The sequence below is a fragment of the Eurypyga helias genome, unplaced genomic scaffold, assembly GCF_000690775.1.
Source record: "Eurypyga helias isolate BGI_N326 unplaced genomic scaffold, ASM69077v1 scaffold15805, whole genome shotgun sequence".
NCBI classification, from domain to species: domain Eukaryota; kingdom Metazoa; phylum Chordata; class Aves; order Eurypygiformes; family Eurypygidae; genus Eurypyga; species Eurypyga helias.
Window position 1 is genome coordinate 41,668 of NW_010252295.1, and position 19,216 is coordinate 60,883.

General features: G+C 50.8%; 1 protein-coding gene across 1 annotated transcript in view; it reads right to left on the reverse strand.

The window, feature by feature from the left end:
• Positions 1–15,655, reverse strand: part of FAT2 (FAT atypical cadherin 2) — a gene marked incomplete at its 3' end in the record, with an annotated part of 57,316 nt that extends 41,661 nt beyond the window's left edge. The window contains 2 exon segments of the mRNA XM_010152331.1: positions 223–3,508; positions 15,613–15,655. Of these exon segments, the coding sequence (XP_010150633.1) occupies positions 223–3,487 (3,265 nt within the window).
• Between the last annotated feature and the right edge of the window lie 3,561 nt (positions 15,656–19,216).

A 19,216-nucleotide genomic window follows, 5' to 3' on the forward strand; every position in this document is an offset into this window, starting at 1 on the left:
GGAGGACAGACATTGATTTTCCATTAGTTTAAGGAAACAACCCATGCTTGCTCCTCCCCAGACACAGGAATGTACATTGTACATCTTTGCACAAGCAAAGATCTGAATGCATGGAACTTTGTAGAAAGAACATGGAAATATCCTATTAGGTCAAAAAGTCAGGCCAAACACAGAATGTAGTTTAAACCTTTACAGTACACCATTAAACTAAGCTGTCATTACCTGTGTCCTTTTCAATGCGGAAGACGGACAGGCCAGTGCCTTCTCGGAGGAAATATTGAACCTCTCCGTCTTTCCCCTTATCGGTATCCTTTGCTGTGACCATCATCACCGATGTGCCCTCAGGGCTGTTCTCCTGCACCCAGCCTTTGAAGACAAAGGAGGCAAAGCGTGGTGGGTGCAAGTTCTCGTTGACATCAAGGACGTTCACTTCCAGGTGGCAGAGGGAAGAGCGAGAGAAGGGCTTCCCACCGTCACTGACCTGCACGGTTAGATTGTAAGAGTCCTTCTTCTCATAGTCCAGCTCCTTCTCCAACCGGAGTGCCCCAGTCAGCTTATCCACGTGAAACATCATCTCCTCATCATTAATGAGGCTGTACCTCACTTCACCCCCAGAGCCAGCGTCTGGGTCAAAAGCCTCCAGAAACAGGAGAATGGTTCCCACAGGCAGGTCCTCTGGGACCTTCACACTGTTGAAGCCTGGGAGGCATTGCGGGGTGTTGTCGTTTACATCCTCCAGAGTCACGATGAGATCCGTAATGGAGAACAGCTGGTAGCCTGTTTTGGGCTGGTCCCTCGCTTCTATTTTCAGCACGTAGCAAGGCCACAATTCTCTATCCAGGGCACCTGTAACTGTCACTTCCCCAGTGACACTGTTAATGTCAAACTTATCGGTGGGGGTTAGGAGAGAATATTTTACTCTCCCATTGTCATCTGTGTCAGCATCTTCTGCTTTCAGTTGAGTGATTGTTGTCCCTGTTGCTACATGTTCTGGTATTGCCACCCAGTAAGCACCTTGTGAGAATTTAGGAGTGTTATCATTGGTGTCCAACACATTCACAGCCAGGAGTTTCCAAGATGATTTTTGTGGTGTGCCAAGGTCGTACACAGTAATGTTAAGAATGTAGAAGCTGGTTCGTTCGTGATCTAGAGGAGAAAGGACTTGAAGGAGACCCAGTTCCTGGTCAATGGTAAAGCAACTGTCATCATTTCCATCTGAGATCACATAGACCAATTTTCCATTAAAACCAGTATCAGGATCAATAGCTGAAAGGTCAGCAAGAGTTGAGTTGATGGGAAGAGTCTCTATGATATCAATAGATCGTGGAAAGCTGTCCTCAAACTTTGGAGCGTTATGGTTTACAAGGTGCAAGTTCAGAGATGTTTCATCATCCTGCCCGTGGCCTTGAGCCTGGGACTCAATGGAGTGTATGATAGTTTCTGTGAGTTGTTTCAGGACTCCTGTTTCCTCACACTGCATTTTGACAGGGAGACCTTGGCTGACCACAGTGATATTTACAGATGTTGGCAAAGCATAGTTCTCGCCATCTGTTGCAGTTATTTTCAACGAGTAGAAAAGTGGCTGCTCAGGAGGAAGATCTCGCAGAGATATTCTAAGGGATATTACTCCAGAGATGGGATTCAGTTCAAAATGCCGTAACTCATTGCCAGACTTGATTTCGTATTTAATATGCTGCAGCTCATCACTGTCGATTGCAGAGACTGTGGCTACAGGGTTCCCAACCGGAAAGTCCCGTGGGATGGTGCCGCTGCAGCTTGCCTTCTCAAACACGGGCGCATTGTCGTTGACGTTGCTTAGCGTGAGGGAGACGTACACCTCCGTTTCATGGCGGAAGGGTGAGCCCCAGTCTGATGCCCACACTCGCAGGTGATACCATCTCTGCATCAACTCGTAGTCCATTGACTTGGAGGTGGAAATGATGCCAGAATAGGGGTCAATGACAAAGGGAACTGATTTCTGGTTGGCTATGGTGTAAGTGACAAAGCCATTGTCTCCTTCATCTTCATCTGTAGCCCTTACCGTTAAGACACTGGTACCAGGAGGAACATTTTCATCAAAGGCCCCGCGGTATGAAGACTGACTAAAACTTGGAGCGTGATTGTTGCAGTCAGTGATGTCAATGACAACACTGGTGGATGTGTGACTGCTAACGGTTGTAACTTCAAGTTCAAAATGAGACTGCTCATGGAAGTCCATTGCTTTGACTGTGGTTATCAGTCCAGTGTGAGGATTGATTTTAAAGCTTGTGCTGTCAGGAGTAGGCCTCAAAATGTATTTAAGATTTGGGAAGACTGGTGTGACCTTCACCATAACAACTTGGCTTCCAACTGGGGAAAATTCACTGAGCTGGACCCGGTAAACTTCTTTCTCAAACCTGGCAGAGACATACTTGGAGGGAGGTATATGGATAACTTTTATAGGAGAAAACAGTGGTGGCTTGCTCTTGTCCTTGGCTTGCAGACTGAGGTTGAAACCAAATGGGTAAAGGAGCCAGTTGATGTCTTTTGTTGACACAATCATGAACTCAGTGCTCCCAAAGTAGGATTTGATGGCTTTGAAATGTCTTCCCGGATCTCCATCCACAAAGTCAACCGAATCTATCCCTGTTTCAGAGTCACCACTTTCTACAGAGAGAGTTGCATAGAGAAAGTCTTCAGCTGAGTCAGGGGGTGTCACCTTCACTGAGGAGATAGAGGGGGGTTTCCTGGCAGATGGCTCCACTTGGATCATGAGACTAGCCAAGTTCCCAAAGCCATTCCCCTCTGTGATCTTTCTCATTCTGTCCACAGCCAAAACTTGCAGGTGGTGCCTGCCTCGGTGGGTGCTGTTCAGCCTACCTGTGGTCATGACTGCTCCCGAGCTGGGGTGGACAGTGAATAGCTCAGACTTGGTGTTGAGGGCATAGTAGAACTCGGCGTTCTGGCCAGCATCAGCGTCAGTGGCACTGAGCGTGCTGACCACTGTTTTCAGAGGAGTGTCTTCTCTGATGGATACTTTGTAGGAAGGGGGTGAAAAGAGGGGTTTCAAGTCATTTCTGTCCAAAATGTGAATCAAGACTTTGGCCCAGGCTTCGTAGGCAGAAGTGCTCTCTGTGGCCTTGATTATTAACATGTAACTGTCTTTGACCTCCCGGTTTAAAAGTGCTGTGTTGCTGCTCCTAGTTCTTATTCTCAAGAAGCAGAAATCCCCAATCACGTGTTCTTCTGTTTTAAAGAGACCAGTGTTGTCTCCAGAGGCTATTCTGTATCTGATGTCCCACTCGGGGTCTGTCTTGTAAATACCCATTTTGACGTAGCTCTCCACATAGGTCTTGGGGGCTGAATTCTCATAGATGGTGGCATTGTAGAAGAAGTGGGTGAAGTGCAGAGGGGAAGTGTTGCCTTTCTCACAGCTCACCTTACGGACCACACAGTGCATTAGGAAAACAGCAAAACTCAGGAGGTGCCTCCTGATAGTGACTTCCATGGTGTGGGGTCTCCTTGGGTCCTGCAGATGTCAAAGGAAGAACATTAGTGATTTTTATTAAGGTCAGTGTGTCAGAGAGTCTCCATGAGCTCAGCCTCACCTCCTTGCTCTCTCTACCCAAGCTTCTCCTGATGTGGTTGTTAGCTGAGCTCTTCTTCCCTCTGTCCCAGTGAGAGACCTGCCCTCCCACATCCCCATGCTGGCTCAGATCCATTCACTTTCTCTCCTTCAATTTTTGCCTTAGTAGAGGGCAAAATGTGAAGAGCCAGGCAAAATGCTCTGATTAGGCTGACTTCCTATTTTGTGAACAATCCTTCCCTTCATTCTGCCTTCAGACAGCACATTTGAACCCCAATCCAAACCTCACTTCTATTTTGTTTCTCCATCCTCCCTTCTCTGTCCACACAAGTTCTTGCAAAGTATTTTCAAGAGTCAGCATACAGACTATGATTTGATGTCCCTCCCCATGGCTCATCTTCCCTTCTTCTCTCCCCCTGCTACAGCAATCTGTTCTCCTTCCCCAGCAGAGATGCTCTGCTACGTTGTGCAGATTCCTCCTAAATGGCCAGCTCTACAGCGTGGCCTTTCCGACAGCTTCAGCTCAGGTCCTAGCCAAGTTGTATCTCAGGCACCGCAAAGTTCTTCTAATTCACAGGTCTGCCTCTGGCTGCCCACTCTGCGTTGCTTGAAAGAGCAAATTTCTAGCAAGACACTTTGGCCATGTCACCCTCAGCCATTGGGTAATCCCTCTGGTACCTCCCTTCTCACGGCAAAGCCCTAGGGTCAGGATTCCTGTAAACAATCTGCCATCCATGACCACCCGCCATCATCTTTCTTCTCTAATGACTCCTGAGCAGCTCGCTGCTCCGTGATTTATCTGGGTGAACAAGGTGTATCAGAGAAGGAACTGGGGAGCACATACGCGATTAACAAGGATGTAACTTTATTAGTGAGCTTTGTGGAGCTTGTTAAAGGATCAAGGCCTGTTCTTTTCAAAAGCTATGTGCATGCTGCTGTGTGTGCATTTAGGGGTTGAAACCAGGGATAAGCTAAATATAGGTGCATATATTTCCCCTAGATATCCCAGGAGATCTTTATCTAGAACTGTTTCTTCCTCTTTTAAATTTAAATTATATATCAAGTACCTGCCAGTCATTTGGCACATTCCTAATTTAAACAGGGAAGACTTGTTTTTCCAGACACTTTTTCAAGACTCTTCTCTTTAAAAGCCGGAACTAGTTCGATTTAAAAGTCAAGTTGAATGCTAGGAACAAATTATCGGAGTCCAACTAACAATGTGTGTCATATTCCCACTCTGAGATATCTAATTACTGATAAATACAAAGCTCTAAATTTCATACTTCCTTCAAATCCCTTTTTCTGTGGTAAATAGATGCCAACCATCCAGCAACCTCCCTGCTGTGGTCATTCCTTTTTGAAACAAATGGTCTGAAGCTGAAGTGAAACTACCAGGATTTGTAGACAAGTCAACACAATTTGCGTCTGACAAAATTCAGACTCATTTTTTTCATGAAATCATTTCACTTCTAGGAAATACAACATAGTCCCAAATACACAGCAAATGAAAGAAAATCTTGGACGACAGGGCTGGGTGAGCCAGAAAGGTGCGTGGTTCCTTCTGAGAAGTTGAAAACCATGTTCTTAAAAGCTCTGCTTGTTACTTAACAACGCTGAAGAGTTTTGCAGCATGCAGGGACTTGCCTAGAGCTGCTCCCTTCTAACATTTTCAACTGCTGAACTTGGAAAGAAGATGTATGCGTGCTGCGCGCGCGTGGGTCTACGAGGACTGTGGAGCAGGAAGAGTCACATACAATTCAGAGTAGAATATGACAGCAGAACAAAACAGCAACAAAAAACCAGTGCTGTTCTATGAACAGCAGAATTAATGAAGCCGATCGCTTTGTATCTGGGCTAATTGACTTTTTAATTGAATTGTACTGAAATGGCAATGTGAACTCATCTCTTATAAGACATCAGAGAACCCACAAGGCAGAGACGTTATGAACTCCACAACCACAAGAAAAGCTGGAGTTAGAGCACATGCCTTCTTGAGCACCAGCAATTCAATATGGGAGGATAACCTTGAGCAAGGAGAGGGTTTTCTGGCGTTTAACAAGATGCAAACTTTCTTCTGAATCTCTGCTGGAATGTCCTTAACCTCACTCTTGCCTGCAGACTTCCTGACTTCTAAGAAGGGCTTCACTTACATTGCTGCTTTTTCCTCAGTGGGGGCATTAGCAGGGTTTTTCTCCTCTGTCCAGCTAATTATTTTGCAAAACCTGTCGTGACCTCATATTTCTGAGAGCTTTGCTCTCAATTACAGGCTGGGCTGAAAACAATCAATGGCTTCAGCAGTTATTATGAGGGATGGAGAGTTACTACACACATGGGGCACGAGGCAGAAGCCTCATTTCCTCTGGAAATGATCTGAAACTTTGAAAGGCAGAACTTGGGGAAAATTTTCTAGGAGGCATCACTATCATCTTCTGAAGTCTCATAGTTTCCCTTTGTGGCAGGATCCAGGCCCCAGCGTTAGCGCAGAGAGCCCATGGTGTCCCCTGACAGCAACAGCCTGTGCTCTGAGGCTGTTTCATCACCTTTATTACTGCAGGTGCATCTGCTTGGACAATTTCTTTGTCGATACTGCTGGGAAATCCTATCAGTGTTTGAGCAGTTCCACCAGGCCATGTTTGCCCTCACTTATTTGATCCTTTGGTAAATGAGATGGAGAGGGTTGGTGACACTGGTCTCCTTCAAGAGTTGGCCTATTCCAGCTGAGTGTCCCGGGGCTCCCAGGAGAGCTTGCAACTTCCCTCCCTGGGACTGGAAACCACCACCTACTGCTTGTAGCCTGGATTTTCTTCAGTAGGTTGCACTGGGAAACAATGACACACCGGATGTCTTGTTTCTCTTTCTCCAGCATGGATTTAGTGTAATTTCAAGAATATTTGATCTCCCAGGAGAAAACAGTGCAGCCCCTACTCTGTCTCCTGATTCTGGGATCACTTAAACCCCATTCACTATGCAAAAACATCCAGAAGCGGGACTGGGACATTTCCAAAGGCCTTGGTGAAGCGCAACAGAAAAATGTGGCACCGTGCTGTGAACAGAGTGTGAATCTGGTTAACTGCTGGCTTGGCTCAGCTCCAGGGAAAGCCCCGTTGGAACCAGCCCTGGAGGGTGTCAGTAACGAACGAGCAGAAACGAGGTGGGTTTCTAAGACTCTTGTACTGTGGGTGGGAAAGCTGTATATAATGTGAAAACAACTTAAAATCAATTCACTAGCCCTTAAAATCCCAGATGCAGGTGGCTGCCAAGCTCAAGGGTCCCTGCAATGGAGTTCAAGGATCTGCATGTTGAAACTGGGCAAAATCGGCTGCGCCCAGGACAGATTTTTCCCTGTAGATTAGGAGAAACATCCTTCTTGTTTTTCTAAGCTGTGCTACGCCATGTCCTTGTGCTGGTAGCAATTAGTGCATGATCCATGGGACCTGTGGCAAGGGCCATACCCACTTTCAGGATCAGCTGCAAGCATTAAACACTTAAACATCCTCACCTGCCTCTGGTCCCTCATCTCACGGGATCGGTTATTTCTACTCCTGAAAGCTCTCTGTTTCTCTTTTTCATGGCTCCTATGGGCAGAGATGCCCTCCTGGAGCTGGTTGCATGTGGGGAGGCAGATGTGCCGGAGGAAGCCCATCGGTGGGATGGAGTGAGGAAGGTAAGGCATGCTCCCAAATGAGGGAAATACCAGGGCATCGTTATGTGGTGATTCAGCCTCCTCTCCCAATCGCCAGGCAAGGATCAGAGAGCCTGGAGGGGCTTCGCCCTCAGCCCTGTAGATGCAAACTCCCCGCAGAGCGAGTAAACACTCCGAGTATCTCTAATCAGAGCCTAAGCGCGCGTCTAAATTTAACATCCAAATTGTGATCCTCTGTCAAAGACATGCCCAAATCTGTTGGTTTGAAATGAAGGAACAAACACAGCACTGAGGTTCAAAGTGTGTGCGTGGGGAGGCTGTGGAGATGGGTGATTTGGGGGGGGTAGGTGCAGGGCATGGCTGTTCCGGTCAGTTGGAGCGAGTGGCTGGGACACGGCTTGGGGGGCCCTCTGAGGGTTCTCCCAGGGGTCTCCTGCAATGTGTGGGCTGCTGTGCTTGTAGGCCATACCGCAAAAAAGTGCTGTAGCCTGCCAGGAAGCAGGTGTGGCCCCAGCCCCACCTTTGGATTCCCTTAAAGAGGAGTGTTTAAGAGCAATACAAACCCAAAACACAAAACAAGAGTGTTGAGTGCACCAGGAGCAGCATTCCCCTTGCTGGCTGTGGTGGGGGCTTGGCCCAAAGTTTTGAGATCAGAAGATTGGAGAAAAATCATAATTTTGGTGGGAAAATAAGGACAACTCTTCACTTAGTGTAACTTTGCCAAACACATCCCAAACCCTTTCGTCCTTTTTTTTTTTTTTACCCTCTCTTGCTGTCTTCCCCTTTCCCCCACTCCCATACTCCTTTTTTTTTCTTTCCACTACAAGAACAGTCTTCCTCTCTATCCCCCCCAGAATAGGTGCTGATCAAAACTGTCCCCAAGCACACCAGTGTCTCTTTTTGAAGGCTACAAGCACTAGGAACTGGGGGAGGAGAAGGGAGCTGCACTTGGTTGTTCAAATACATCAGTGATGGGGCTGTTTAACGGTGGGTCTGAATTTCAGTGGTCAGCAGGGAATAGAGTCAGAGAGCAAAAGAACCAAATCATGTAAGATGGTAGGTACAAGGCTTTGGGAAAGTGAATGGGAGTTGGAACTATGTCTTCTCCTGATTTGGGTGGTAGCTGAGCAGAAGGGGTTCAGCTACAGCTGGAGCAATTTCCTACAGCCACGTGTAATCCTACAGGATTGGAGAGTCACAGTTCAGAGAGCATGCTTCTTGTACGGGTGCTGAGCCCTGTCTGTGAGATGTTTTGACTCCTGGTGCTGAATAACCCATGTACACCCTGCGCGGGGTCTGGGCAGCCGGGTTAATGTTTGCCCTCTGCTCTGCTGCAGCAACGCTGGTGGGAATTAGATCCACTTCCGTTTGGTGCCTCACTCAGTTTTGGTGACATCCCCACCAGTCACTCAGCTGGGCCTGTGGGGTTTGAATGCTGTGGGGAAATAGGTATTTTTTTTAAACTGTTTTCTTGGAATTTGAAAAGAAAATTATCTTGGCAGCCTTTCTCTAAAGGGAATGCTGAATCTGGGCTAGTGACTGGCAGTGTCCTTGGACATCCTGCTCCTGCACTCTGCTGTACAGATTCATTGCTTGGTTTTGCTGTGAAGCGGTAAAGTGCATACTGGAGGTACTACACAAAGCCAGAAAATGAATGAAAAGAGCCCCTGAAGTTATGGTGTTTCCTTCCCCAATGCATCTCGGGCTTCTCCATGCCTGCGGATGGTTCTCAAAGGGCTGACGTTCACAGGACTGTGTTTTGCACCAGTCTGCTCGGGTGCTGTGTTCATGTGGGCATGACTTTCTGCTGGACTTGCAGATTCCGCCAGGGCGCAGCTGGGCTGTTCCTTCCCCATCTCCTCTTTCCAACCTCCGAATGACTTGGATAGACCTTTGGAAACTGTTTCCAGATTGCTAGACAGCCTGGAGCAAGGCGGCTGATAGTTTAAAACGTGGTGTGCATGCCGTTTACAACCGAGGTCTGCCCTGGCTCAGCGTGACCTGTGAAATGCTGCTCCTGTTGGGCAATGAGTGACCCGTGGGCAGTGCCCAGGCCCTGCACCATAACAGTTTCATGGTTCAGCTCTGCTCCAGCTGGAAAAGTGGCTGTGTGCTGACAGGATGGGCTGTACTGGGGGCTGCTGAGCCATAAACCCATGGAAAGCCATGGGATTAACGAGTGTCACGCTAGTGCATGGAGCAATGACTCTTGCTTGGACCAGCTGGCATGGCAGGGGATCACACACAAGTCCCTGCATGGAATGGGTACAGTCCTATGAGCACCACGGAGATGCTCATCCTATCATCTGCTAGCTGGGCCAGGCAGGTGCTTTCACCCTGTGCGGCTTGGGTACCCCGGGGAGCGTGTACCGGCAGCCTCTAAAGGGTGTTGGAGGAACAGAAACTCCCTTGAAGGAGTTTGGGGGAAGCCTGTGAGTCACTGACTTGTGTGGGACAAGCCAGGCCCCTGGTTGGTAGACCTGTCATGGTGCTGGGACACCCTTTTTCTGTAGTCAAGTCACATTGCTGCAGGGGGTGATGAAAGAGGCTTCTTTCTGAGGCAGCACGGCCTTCCATGGGTCTAGTCTGCTGCAGCCAGTGGGTGTGAGGGCTCCTGCCAGGACCACCACTCTGGGCTGACAGCAAGAGTGTGGTGGGGCACTGATGTTACTCTGATGCCCCCTCCTCCTTCCTACATACAGCTGAAAGCTTTTGCCACCTTTGCCACTGTGTCAGTTAATCACCAGCTGGATGCTCAGACCCAGATTGCCTCCCTCTTCAATGACATCTTGCTGTGGCCTCCTCCAGCCAGCCACTCACCCCCAGTGCTCATCCCTTTCCCCTTGGACACCTTGTCCATTGCCCCATCCTCGTGCCTTTGACTGTTCCCTGCCGCTCTACCCGCTGCCCCTGCTTTGCTCCTCCACCGGAGCAAGACAGCGCGAAGCGTTTTTGCCTCCAAGCCATCCTGTGTCCATGAGCAAAGCATCACCTTTTACGTGAAGCCAACGCTTTCTCTTGTCACCTTCCCACCTGCCATGTGCATTTCTGTCCAGTGCTCTGCGAGGAGCCCACAAAGAGCCTGATTTTGTACTGCTGCCAACAACAGAGCCTGGCTCAGATATGTCACATAGTTGAGGTTTCTCTGTCATATTGTTGTAAGCTTCTAGGAGCTCATCGGTTAGGCACAGAAGAACTTGAACAGGCTTGAACTCCCTGTAGAGTTATAAGGGTCAGTGATCTTTATCTGTCTTGGCATTGCAAAATCATTCTAGAGCAAAAGTTAATCATGCAGCTCCAGAGCTGTGGAGCCCTCCGTGAGGGTCTGGGGGTTGCTGGAGGATGCCTGGAGGGGTGAGGGCACCATGCAGTGCCAACAGCCTTGCTGCTGGCTCCTGTCCCAGAGAAAGCATGGCATCAGGGAGGGTGACTTGTTTGTGCCATGGGCAGGGGGAAGCATCCTTAGGCATTATTCCTAATCCCCTTCCTCTGCTCTCCCTTGAAAAGATCAGCTGCTTTTTCCTCCTCATTGGTTGCTTTCTGCCTTGCCAAGTTATCAGGACCAGAGGGATAAATCCTGCCCATGGTCCAGAAGCTGCCACTGCACAGTCACAGCCCCCCAGCACCTCCCTGGTTACCTCCTTGGCCAAAGATGGTAACTGGGATAGCCAGGAGACAGGGAGTAAACAGCTGATGGCAGTGATGGCTCTGATGGGAATGGGGTACCTGGTGCCTGTGATGAAAAGGAACATCCCTGGGGGCTGGGGACAGGCAGTGCTGGTGGGAAGGGGGCTTGGTGGGAGCTGCTCACCAGGCAGGCTGTGAGGGGCCTGGGGGCTGGACACTGACATGCAGCAGCCCAAACATATTGGCACAAGGGTCAGTTGCAGTGTGCTAGGTACTCATGTGAGCATGCCCTGACCCCGCTGCTGCGGGGACTGTGCACCTCTCTCTCCAGAATTCGGCTCCCATGGAGGCTGTTTGTGCCAAGGGCCACATACCTCCGTCACTGCAAACCAGCTGGCCCAGCAGGTGTGCTGTGACCATCAGCACAGGCTGTGAGAGCCCACAAGTGATCCTGGGCTCTTTCTTGAGAGCTTACTCCTGCCAAAACTCATTCCGAGCCTTTCACATTTTCCTCATGCTTGGGATGCAAATTGTCTTGCAGTGATAATCGTTCCATCTGCAGACTGCTGAGGGAAGCTAGTGTGTGGGACCACATTGTCAGTCCTCCTTGCTACCTTCTGGATCCACTGGCCAGTTTCAGCCAAATTTAACCAGATAGGTAAAGACTTGAAAGGAGTTAGGTTTGCACAAGCTTGTGAAAAGCAGCAAGAGAGAGGAGAGGAATCCAAATTAGAACTCCCAGCTGGAAGAAAAGGCTCTAATGTGAGCCCAACCCGATTATTAGACATCAGAGAATCCACACAAGAGAGAGAGCCCCAGGCAACCAAGCTTCATGAATTCTGCTGCTCACAAAACAGCTGTTTATTTAGGTGCTGCAAAGCCTGTGGGATCCCTTCTGGGATCCTAGCACCCAACTCCCATCTGACCCACCAGAGCTGTGAATCCAGACGGAGGTCAGCATTCCCCCAGCCTGGAGAGGGGCAGCTCTGACTGGAGTTTGGAGGGACTCTAGCCCTGCGTTGTTTGACACGCTGAGACCTCATCACACCTCAGCTCAAGCTGCCTGTTTGCAACAAGGACACAGGCTACGTCACCTGAGTGCCGGTAGCCCTCTGATGCCCTTTCCGTGATTCCCTGTGGGGAGCTACAGGTTATCCTACAATTGGTATGATGTGCTGGGAAGGAGGCCGAGAGCATCTTGGCACGAAGAGCTGGGCAAGGGACCGTGTGCCCTGTCGGATGCCGGTGAGGAGCCCCGGCACGCGGCAGGACATGGGCTGCTCTCCTCCGCTCTGCCTGGCAGCACGGCCACCGTGCCACCTCTCCTTCTCTCATGCCAGGCAATTCTTGCTCACCACAGCCCTGTCCCTGCACCGACATGAAGATCTTCTCGTGCCCCTGCCCAGCACCCTGCTGGTCGTTCCCTTCTGGTGCCTGGAGGTGGGCAGGGAGAGCAGCTTTCCGCTCCGCCTGCAGCCTCTTTCGCTCCGTTGCCATCTGTCTGCCCTGCGCTGCTTCTTCACGTCCCTCTCCCGTGTCCGGAGGCAGCGTAAGGACACAGAGGGCAGATAATGAATGAAATGGTCAGGGCATGATCCTCCCTTGTAAACGGAGGGCTGGCCAGGATGCCGGTAACTGTGTCTCAGAAATTCCCTGCAGCAGACAGTTATTGGATGCAGAGATACCTGCAAACTGGTATAGAACCCCACCAGCTCGCAGACCTGCCCTCGGAAACTGCCTACAGCATCCCGCCTCCTCTGCTGCATCCACACAAGCTGATGCAAAGCCAGCTCCTGGCCTGGGGAGCTTGGTGTTTCACTGGAAAGATGGACCCCTAAGATGGGCATGTTTGCCCAGGCTGGTCTCCTTGCCACAGTGTTATCTTCCACTCCGGGCTGTCTGCGGGAAACATTCCTGAAAGCTCTGGCCACTGCAGCACCTCTGTGGGGCTGGCAGACTCGTGGGGATGCTGCTTGCAGCACCTGCGACAAGCAGGCACCAGGCTGGGCACACCGTGTCCCTGTCAACCTGGGCTGTATGGAGCATCCACCGTGGCATGACCACCGGGCTGCCTGAGTCACCACATCTATTCAACGTACAACCTGGTCAGTCCCATACAGTCCCACAACGTAAGAACCTCAAGGTAGCCACGTCTCCCAAAATGACCAGCTTTGATTGCTTAGCGGAGGAGCATAAGAAACAGGGCACGTGTAACGTGCTCCTTCTCCTGCTTTCCAGCCTCAGTGCAAGTGCACTGCTGTGCTTGGACTGTTGGCTTTAATAACCTCCACTGGAGCTATCCATCCCAAATGGATCGAAACCTTGTTTGTAGCCAAGTACACCTCTGGCCTCTGCAATATCCTGTGGCAGCGTGTTCCAGAATTTAATTATGCCCTCTGTGTGGGGGGGGAAAAAAAACAAACCCAAAACCCAAACCAACCTTCCTCCGGTTTCTTTTAAACCTGTTGCTCATTCATTTCTGAGCTACAAACCTTCCTAACAGCCCTCACAGCCTGCCCCTCCCTAGAACTCCTTCTTTCAAGAATTAGGAAAGAAAATTTCTTTACTAATAAACCATTACGTGCCCCATTGCCAAGGAAGAAGCGTGGTTGGGAGAAAAATTGCTCGCTCAGCAAATCCCCTTGCTAATAGACAATGGAGCATCCGTCTTGCCAACCCAGTTAAAAAAAAAAAATTAAATAGGAGGGCTCGTGCACGGTGCAGAAGACAGCCCACTGCTGCTCGAGGTGCAGCTGCGCTCGCCTGCTCCACACGTGGCAAAAAACAAAGCGAGGTGCGCGGAGCAGGGAATGCCATTGCTGCAGCACGGAGGGAGCTGGAACGATCCTCTAGGACTTGCCTTGGAGCAGTTGGCAGGAGCGTAGGATGCAAAATGCATTCGTTTCTAACAGATGTTTGATTCCAGGTGTTACACCTCCTTTGAACTCTCCCTGCGTACATGAATGATGCTTGTTTGTTTGGAGGCTGGGAGACACGCCGGTTTCTGAGAGCGTTAGGGTTTGAAGTGCGTTCATGGTGTGAGCCGTAGCGAAGCGAAAGGCTCAGGAGAGGAGCAGATCCTGCTGCGCTCTCCCCTTGGCGGGCAGGGCAGTTGGGCTCGTTTCTGCAACCTTACAGAGCATGTTAGAGCACAACAAGGAGATGGGAAGCGGAGAGACTGAAGCCCCTGGCTGGGTTAGAAACCCCTCACCTGCTCAGTCCCTCAGGAACCCCTGGCACTTAGGCGGATGTCCCTGAACCGTTCCCGATAAGGTGAGGTGCGCTGCATATGAGGGGATGATAAGGGTGCACAATACCCAGCCCGGTGATTTTGCTTCCCCAAATACCAAGACAGCCCAGCCTTCCTCAGGAGCCCGATACAGACTGTTTGCTTTCCATCCCGAGGCTCCGATAACCTCCCAGCTCTCTCTGCCTGCCAGCCTGGAGAACCGTGGCAACTCCCCCTGCATCCCATGCCCGCTCTTTGCCCCTGAGTGCTGGAGCAGAGGATGCAGTGGGCTCCGTGTCCTCCTGCCTGGATCCAGGGCACCCTGGGCGAAGCGGGAGCCCGTCACCGCAGCCCTGCCTGCCCTGGCAGAGCCTGCCCAGCTCTGGCCACCACGCAGCCCGAGTCTCCACGTGTCCTGGAAACTCTCAGCCCTTCGCAACAGCAAACCCAAGTGATGGCCAGGTTTTTTTAAGAGTATTGTCCAAAGCAAGCCCTGTCGTGTGACAGCTGATCTTTGCCCCTCTGGAGCTCTGCACTCCAGAGGCTGCTTTTAATTCCCCCGGGAGGCTGATTAGCTGATAACTGCTGTTTGGAAGGGCCCTGTCTGCTCCAAGTGCCCAGGCGTCTCTCCCTGTATTTTCACCTCTTTTCTCAGCACCGCACACGGGAAATAATTCCTGCCTGCCTTGAACTGGGATTGCTCTGGGATTTCATCTCAGTTTGCCATCGGACATCTGATAGGGAACAAAGTTGCATCGATGCAAACACGGGCACGTTGCTATACGCGCTCCTGAGCGAAGCAGGGACCGTGGCTCCCGCTCCAACTCCCCAGCTCCGCTGCTTGTTGCGGGGTGGGACGAGGGCAGGCAAAGAGCTCTTGCCTCGTCGTGGAGGGAGGCAGAGCTGGGCAAATGCCAGCATTGCATCCACGTGCGGGGATCCCCAAGGCATGGCCAAGTCCAAGCTGACCACCAAGTGGCTTCATGCAGAACCTGGAGATGAAGCTGGGAGTGGTACCACCTCGCCCGGGTTAGTGGGGCTGCACATGGCCAAGAGCTGAGCCTGCAGCCGGACGCCATCGCGGCTCCCACAGCGGCACATCCATTTACTCCAGCAGGAGCGTGCTCCCTGCAGGAATCCTGCCCCTTGCAGACACCTGGAGCGCTTCTCGGCTCAGTCCCCCCTCACCTGCCTTGCTCAGCAGCATGGCTTTCGTGTTGGCTACCCAGAGCCCACCGGCTGCAGCGTGCTGAAGTTCCCCAGCTGAGACCAGATGCAAACTCTGTACATACACGGCTGGACATACCCTGGCTCTTTCCATAACCCTCAGCGCTGAGGCTGCCAGAAGGGAGGAAAAGGTGAAAGGCTCTCCCTTTGCCTCCCAAATCCTTATCTTTAGGATAAGGCTGTTTCCAGTAAAAGTTACTCACATGCAAAAGCAGTTTCATGACAAAATCTCTGCATCCTCCATGCCTTCCTCCATCCATGCTGTACAGACCGCTCCCTGAGTCATTCCAACTTCCCACACTAGCAAGCAGCGTGCCTTACCTGTCGCAACAGGAGAGAGACCTCTCCTGAAGTTTACTGCCTCTGCGACGCAAATCCTCTCCCGCAGCAGCGCCTTGCTGGCTGCCGGGGGTCCATGGTGCTTGCCAGTGGGAGAGGGCTCCGAGAAATTCCTGCAAGAGGGGATTCGGTGGGCTGAAACTCCAGCAGCACAGGTTGAGAGCAGCGAGGGAGAAAGTTGCAGGAGGTGGAACTCGCTCGCTGAAGAGCCAGCCCTTCCGTGACGGACTGGAGGAGGAGGAAGAGGAGAGGCATCGCCCGCTCCCTGGCTGGAGAAGTGCACGCGTGTGTGTGCGTGTGTGTGTCAGAGCTGGGCAAGGACCCAAGCCTTAGAGCCAAATAATCGCAGAGCTTTTTACTGTTAGATCAGCTAGTATTGCCACGAAATCCAGGACCTCAACTGCAAGGGGGAGGGGAGGGGGGAATATGTCAGGTAAATCCCTCCAACACACCTGAAAAACCCAAAGATTGTTTTTTAACTAGCTGCCAGGTGGGTGTTGCGAGGAGGGATGGGGAGAAGGGGGTGGGGGAAACCTGAATCTGCCCTCAGAGCAGCTGCGTGCGGAGAGGCACTTTGAAGGTTGTTGTTGTTTGTGTTGGGGGAGCCCCCAGAAACCCCAGCTGCCGCCAACAAGCCCCAGGGTGCTCCAGGATGAAAAGGTGGTCCCTGTCCTGAAAAGGCGGGAGGGAGGGAGGAGAGATGGCCGTACGGGGAGACCAAACGTTGTACTGGAGCTTTGGGGGATTTTTGTTGGCAGAGCAAGAGCAGGGAAGTCGGGGCTGTCGCATCCCAACCCTGGGGATGTTGTTCCCTGAGGGAAAGGGACGTGGACCCTTCTGTGGGTGCTCCTTGTCATGTTGGCTAGAGCGTGGGCAGTCTGTGGGTAGCTTCAGCCCTCTTTGCCCCAGCCCCTTTCCCCCTCCCCTCCTCCTTTTCTCTCCCAACCCTCAGTAAATACTAACATGCCCCCTTTACCTTGCAGTGGGGTTTGAACAGACACAGGGGAAAGTCTCAACATGGGAAAAGGATTTAGGTGAATTTTTTTCCTCCCTGTGTTGTGTGTTGCATAGGAAATGACTGGCAAGCTTTTTGTACAGTTTTAGGAAAACAAAACCAGGCAAAGAATACGAAAACTGGGCAATTTTAAGTTTAAACAGTCTGAATAGGTGCCTAACTGCTCCTTTTGAGGCTTTTATAGGGGACAGTGATGGAAGTGAGCACAGCAGCGGGTCGAGGAGAGAGTCAGACCCCATCAGCATCCTGTGTGAGGGGGAATGGTGGGTGCAGACTCGCACCTTCCTAGTCACCAGCAAATCCCACGGGATTTGCAAAGAGGTTGCAAACACTCCAGCTGCACACATAGCTTCGGCTGGAACTTGTCTCAAACTCGACACTGTCAAATTAAACCACAGGACCCCAATCCATGGGAAAATCCATGTGATTTCACGGTCCAAATCCAGAAAGGTATGAAGAGGTTGCCCCATGATATGTTGGGCTATTTGGAGTTGTCAGTGGAGGTGAGTTAAGAGCAATCAGATAAATTCACCAGAAAATGCACTTTTGAGGGAATTCAAAATTGTTCAGCATTTTTGGCTAAATATAGTGAACAATTTGGATGAAGAATGAGGGAGATTTGCATGGCATAGTGAGACTGGGATCTGCCTGAGATCACCCTGGGAGAGCGCGGGGTTGGGAACGGATCTGTTAGCTTTTGTGCTCCTGATGTTCCTGCTGGTTGCTGTCCTCACAGCATCTGAACTCCACTGGGAAAATGACTTGGATTTCAGGCTCATCATGGCCCTTCAGGAATAGTTTGAATGAGAAGAGGGCATAAATCCAGTTGGGTTTACATGTGCAGCTTGTCCATTTTTCCAGATGATTTAGTCAACTGACTTGTAGGGGAACTTTGAGGGAGGTTTTGAGGATTATAAAAGTGATAGTAGAAGTAATAATACCTTGAAATTGCAAATCAGCTCCTCTTCTTTAAGGTGTCTCATGAGAGGAGGCCAGGTGATCAGTTGCTAATGGCAAGGGGAGGTGCATCTGGGAGGAATGAAAGGAGAAGTTCCTTCATGCAGATGCATCTCTTGCAGCCGTGGAAGGCGAGAAAATCAGGTATTGGTGGCTGGATTTCAATGGGGCTGAGGCAAGGCTCAGAACAATACTTGTATTATATTTAGACATACCAAGGAACAAGTGAGCAAACCTCTGGCTTCAGGGCATCAGCTGATTGCTACAAGAACCAGCATTTCCCTGCGTTGGAGCCTTTCACAACTGCCCAGGCGCCTTGCTCCTTTCGCCTGCATCTCGAGCAGCAGGTAACCCTGGAGACATTGGGCTTGGGGACTTCATCTCGTCTAGTGTAGCAAGGTGTGAGCTCTCAGCCAGCAAAGCAAGAGGCTGTTATGCCATCCACAAGACAGCTCTCCTTTCTGCACCTCATTGGTCTTCCAGGTCCCAGCGGCCCTTTCTCTGTCCCTTTTCTTTGCTGATGAAACGCTGTTTGAGGAAGCTGGCGCCATGTGTCAGGCAGACCATGCAGAATAGCTGGGCATAAGCTAAAGGTGGTTATTACCCAACCCCCTTACAAAACACAAATGCTCAGTGAGTGCAAAACCCACTGACAGCTCCAACTCGTTGCCAGCAGTTTGGCGATCCTGGGTCTTCCTTTCCACGGCAGTGGCAGAGCACAGCACCAGTCCGCTCAGTGAGTGCAAAATGCACTGACAGCTCCACCTCGTTGCCAGCAGTTTGGCGACCCTGGGTCTTCCTTTCCATGGCAGTGGCAGAGCACAGCACCAGTCTTGTTTGCTGCAGGTGGCTGCAGGACTTAGTTTCACCTCTCCCCGGTTGTGGAGCAGGGAAACATCGTATTAGCCCAACAGGTGTATTTGAGAAAGAAACAGGCCTTTTTTTGGGGAGACATGAGTGAATTAGGGCTTGATTGTCCAAAAGCCTTTTTATTTTTCCAAATGTACCAGATGGTTTAATAAGAAATACTGCCTTTTCCTAATTAGATCATGGCATTGGGGTGAGCATCACCCTACGTTTGGAGAAGAGACCCCAAAATCCTCAGATTATAGTTGGCCAGGACACTAAAATGGGCTCTTGTCTTCCATTCAAAGGCAAGCACAGGTTCTTGGAGCCTGTTTGGATCGGTTACTAGCCCAATAATCCACGAAGGGAGGACTACTGCTCTCCTACTCAACCTAAGGTCAGGCTGGGTTGGGAAGAAGTGTTGTGTTTGTCCCAGAGAGCGTCTCCTGCTCCTGCAGAAAGGGGCGGGTTGCAGAATTACCTGTGGTTTCAAGCAGAGACGATTGGCCTGGCTGGGGGAGCTGCACCAGGAGGAAAGAAAGAAGATGGAGCTATGCAGGATGCCTGGCTTTGTTCTGAGTGCTGCTTCACACTGATCAGTCAATCAAACAAGCCAACAAAGGCTCCATAAAATGGTATCAACGTTTCACGCCGCCACGTCATGCTGCCAGGATCTCGTCCCGTCGGATGCAACGGGCTCTTTTCCAGGGTGCAGGGAATGTCGGAGCTCCATCACTTGGCTGGCAAGGACGCTTCTTTCTCCCTAAT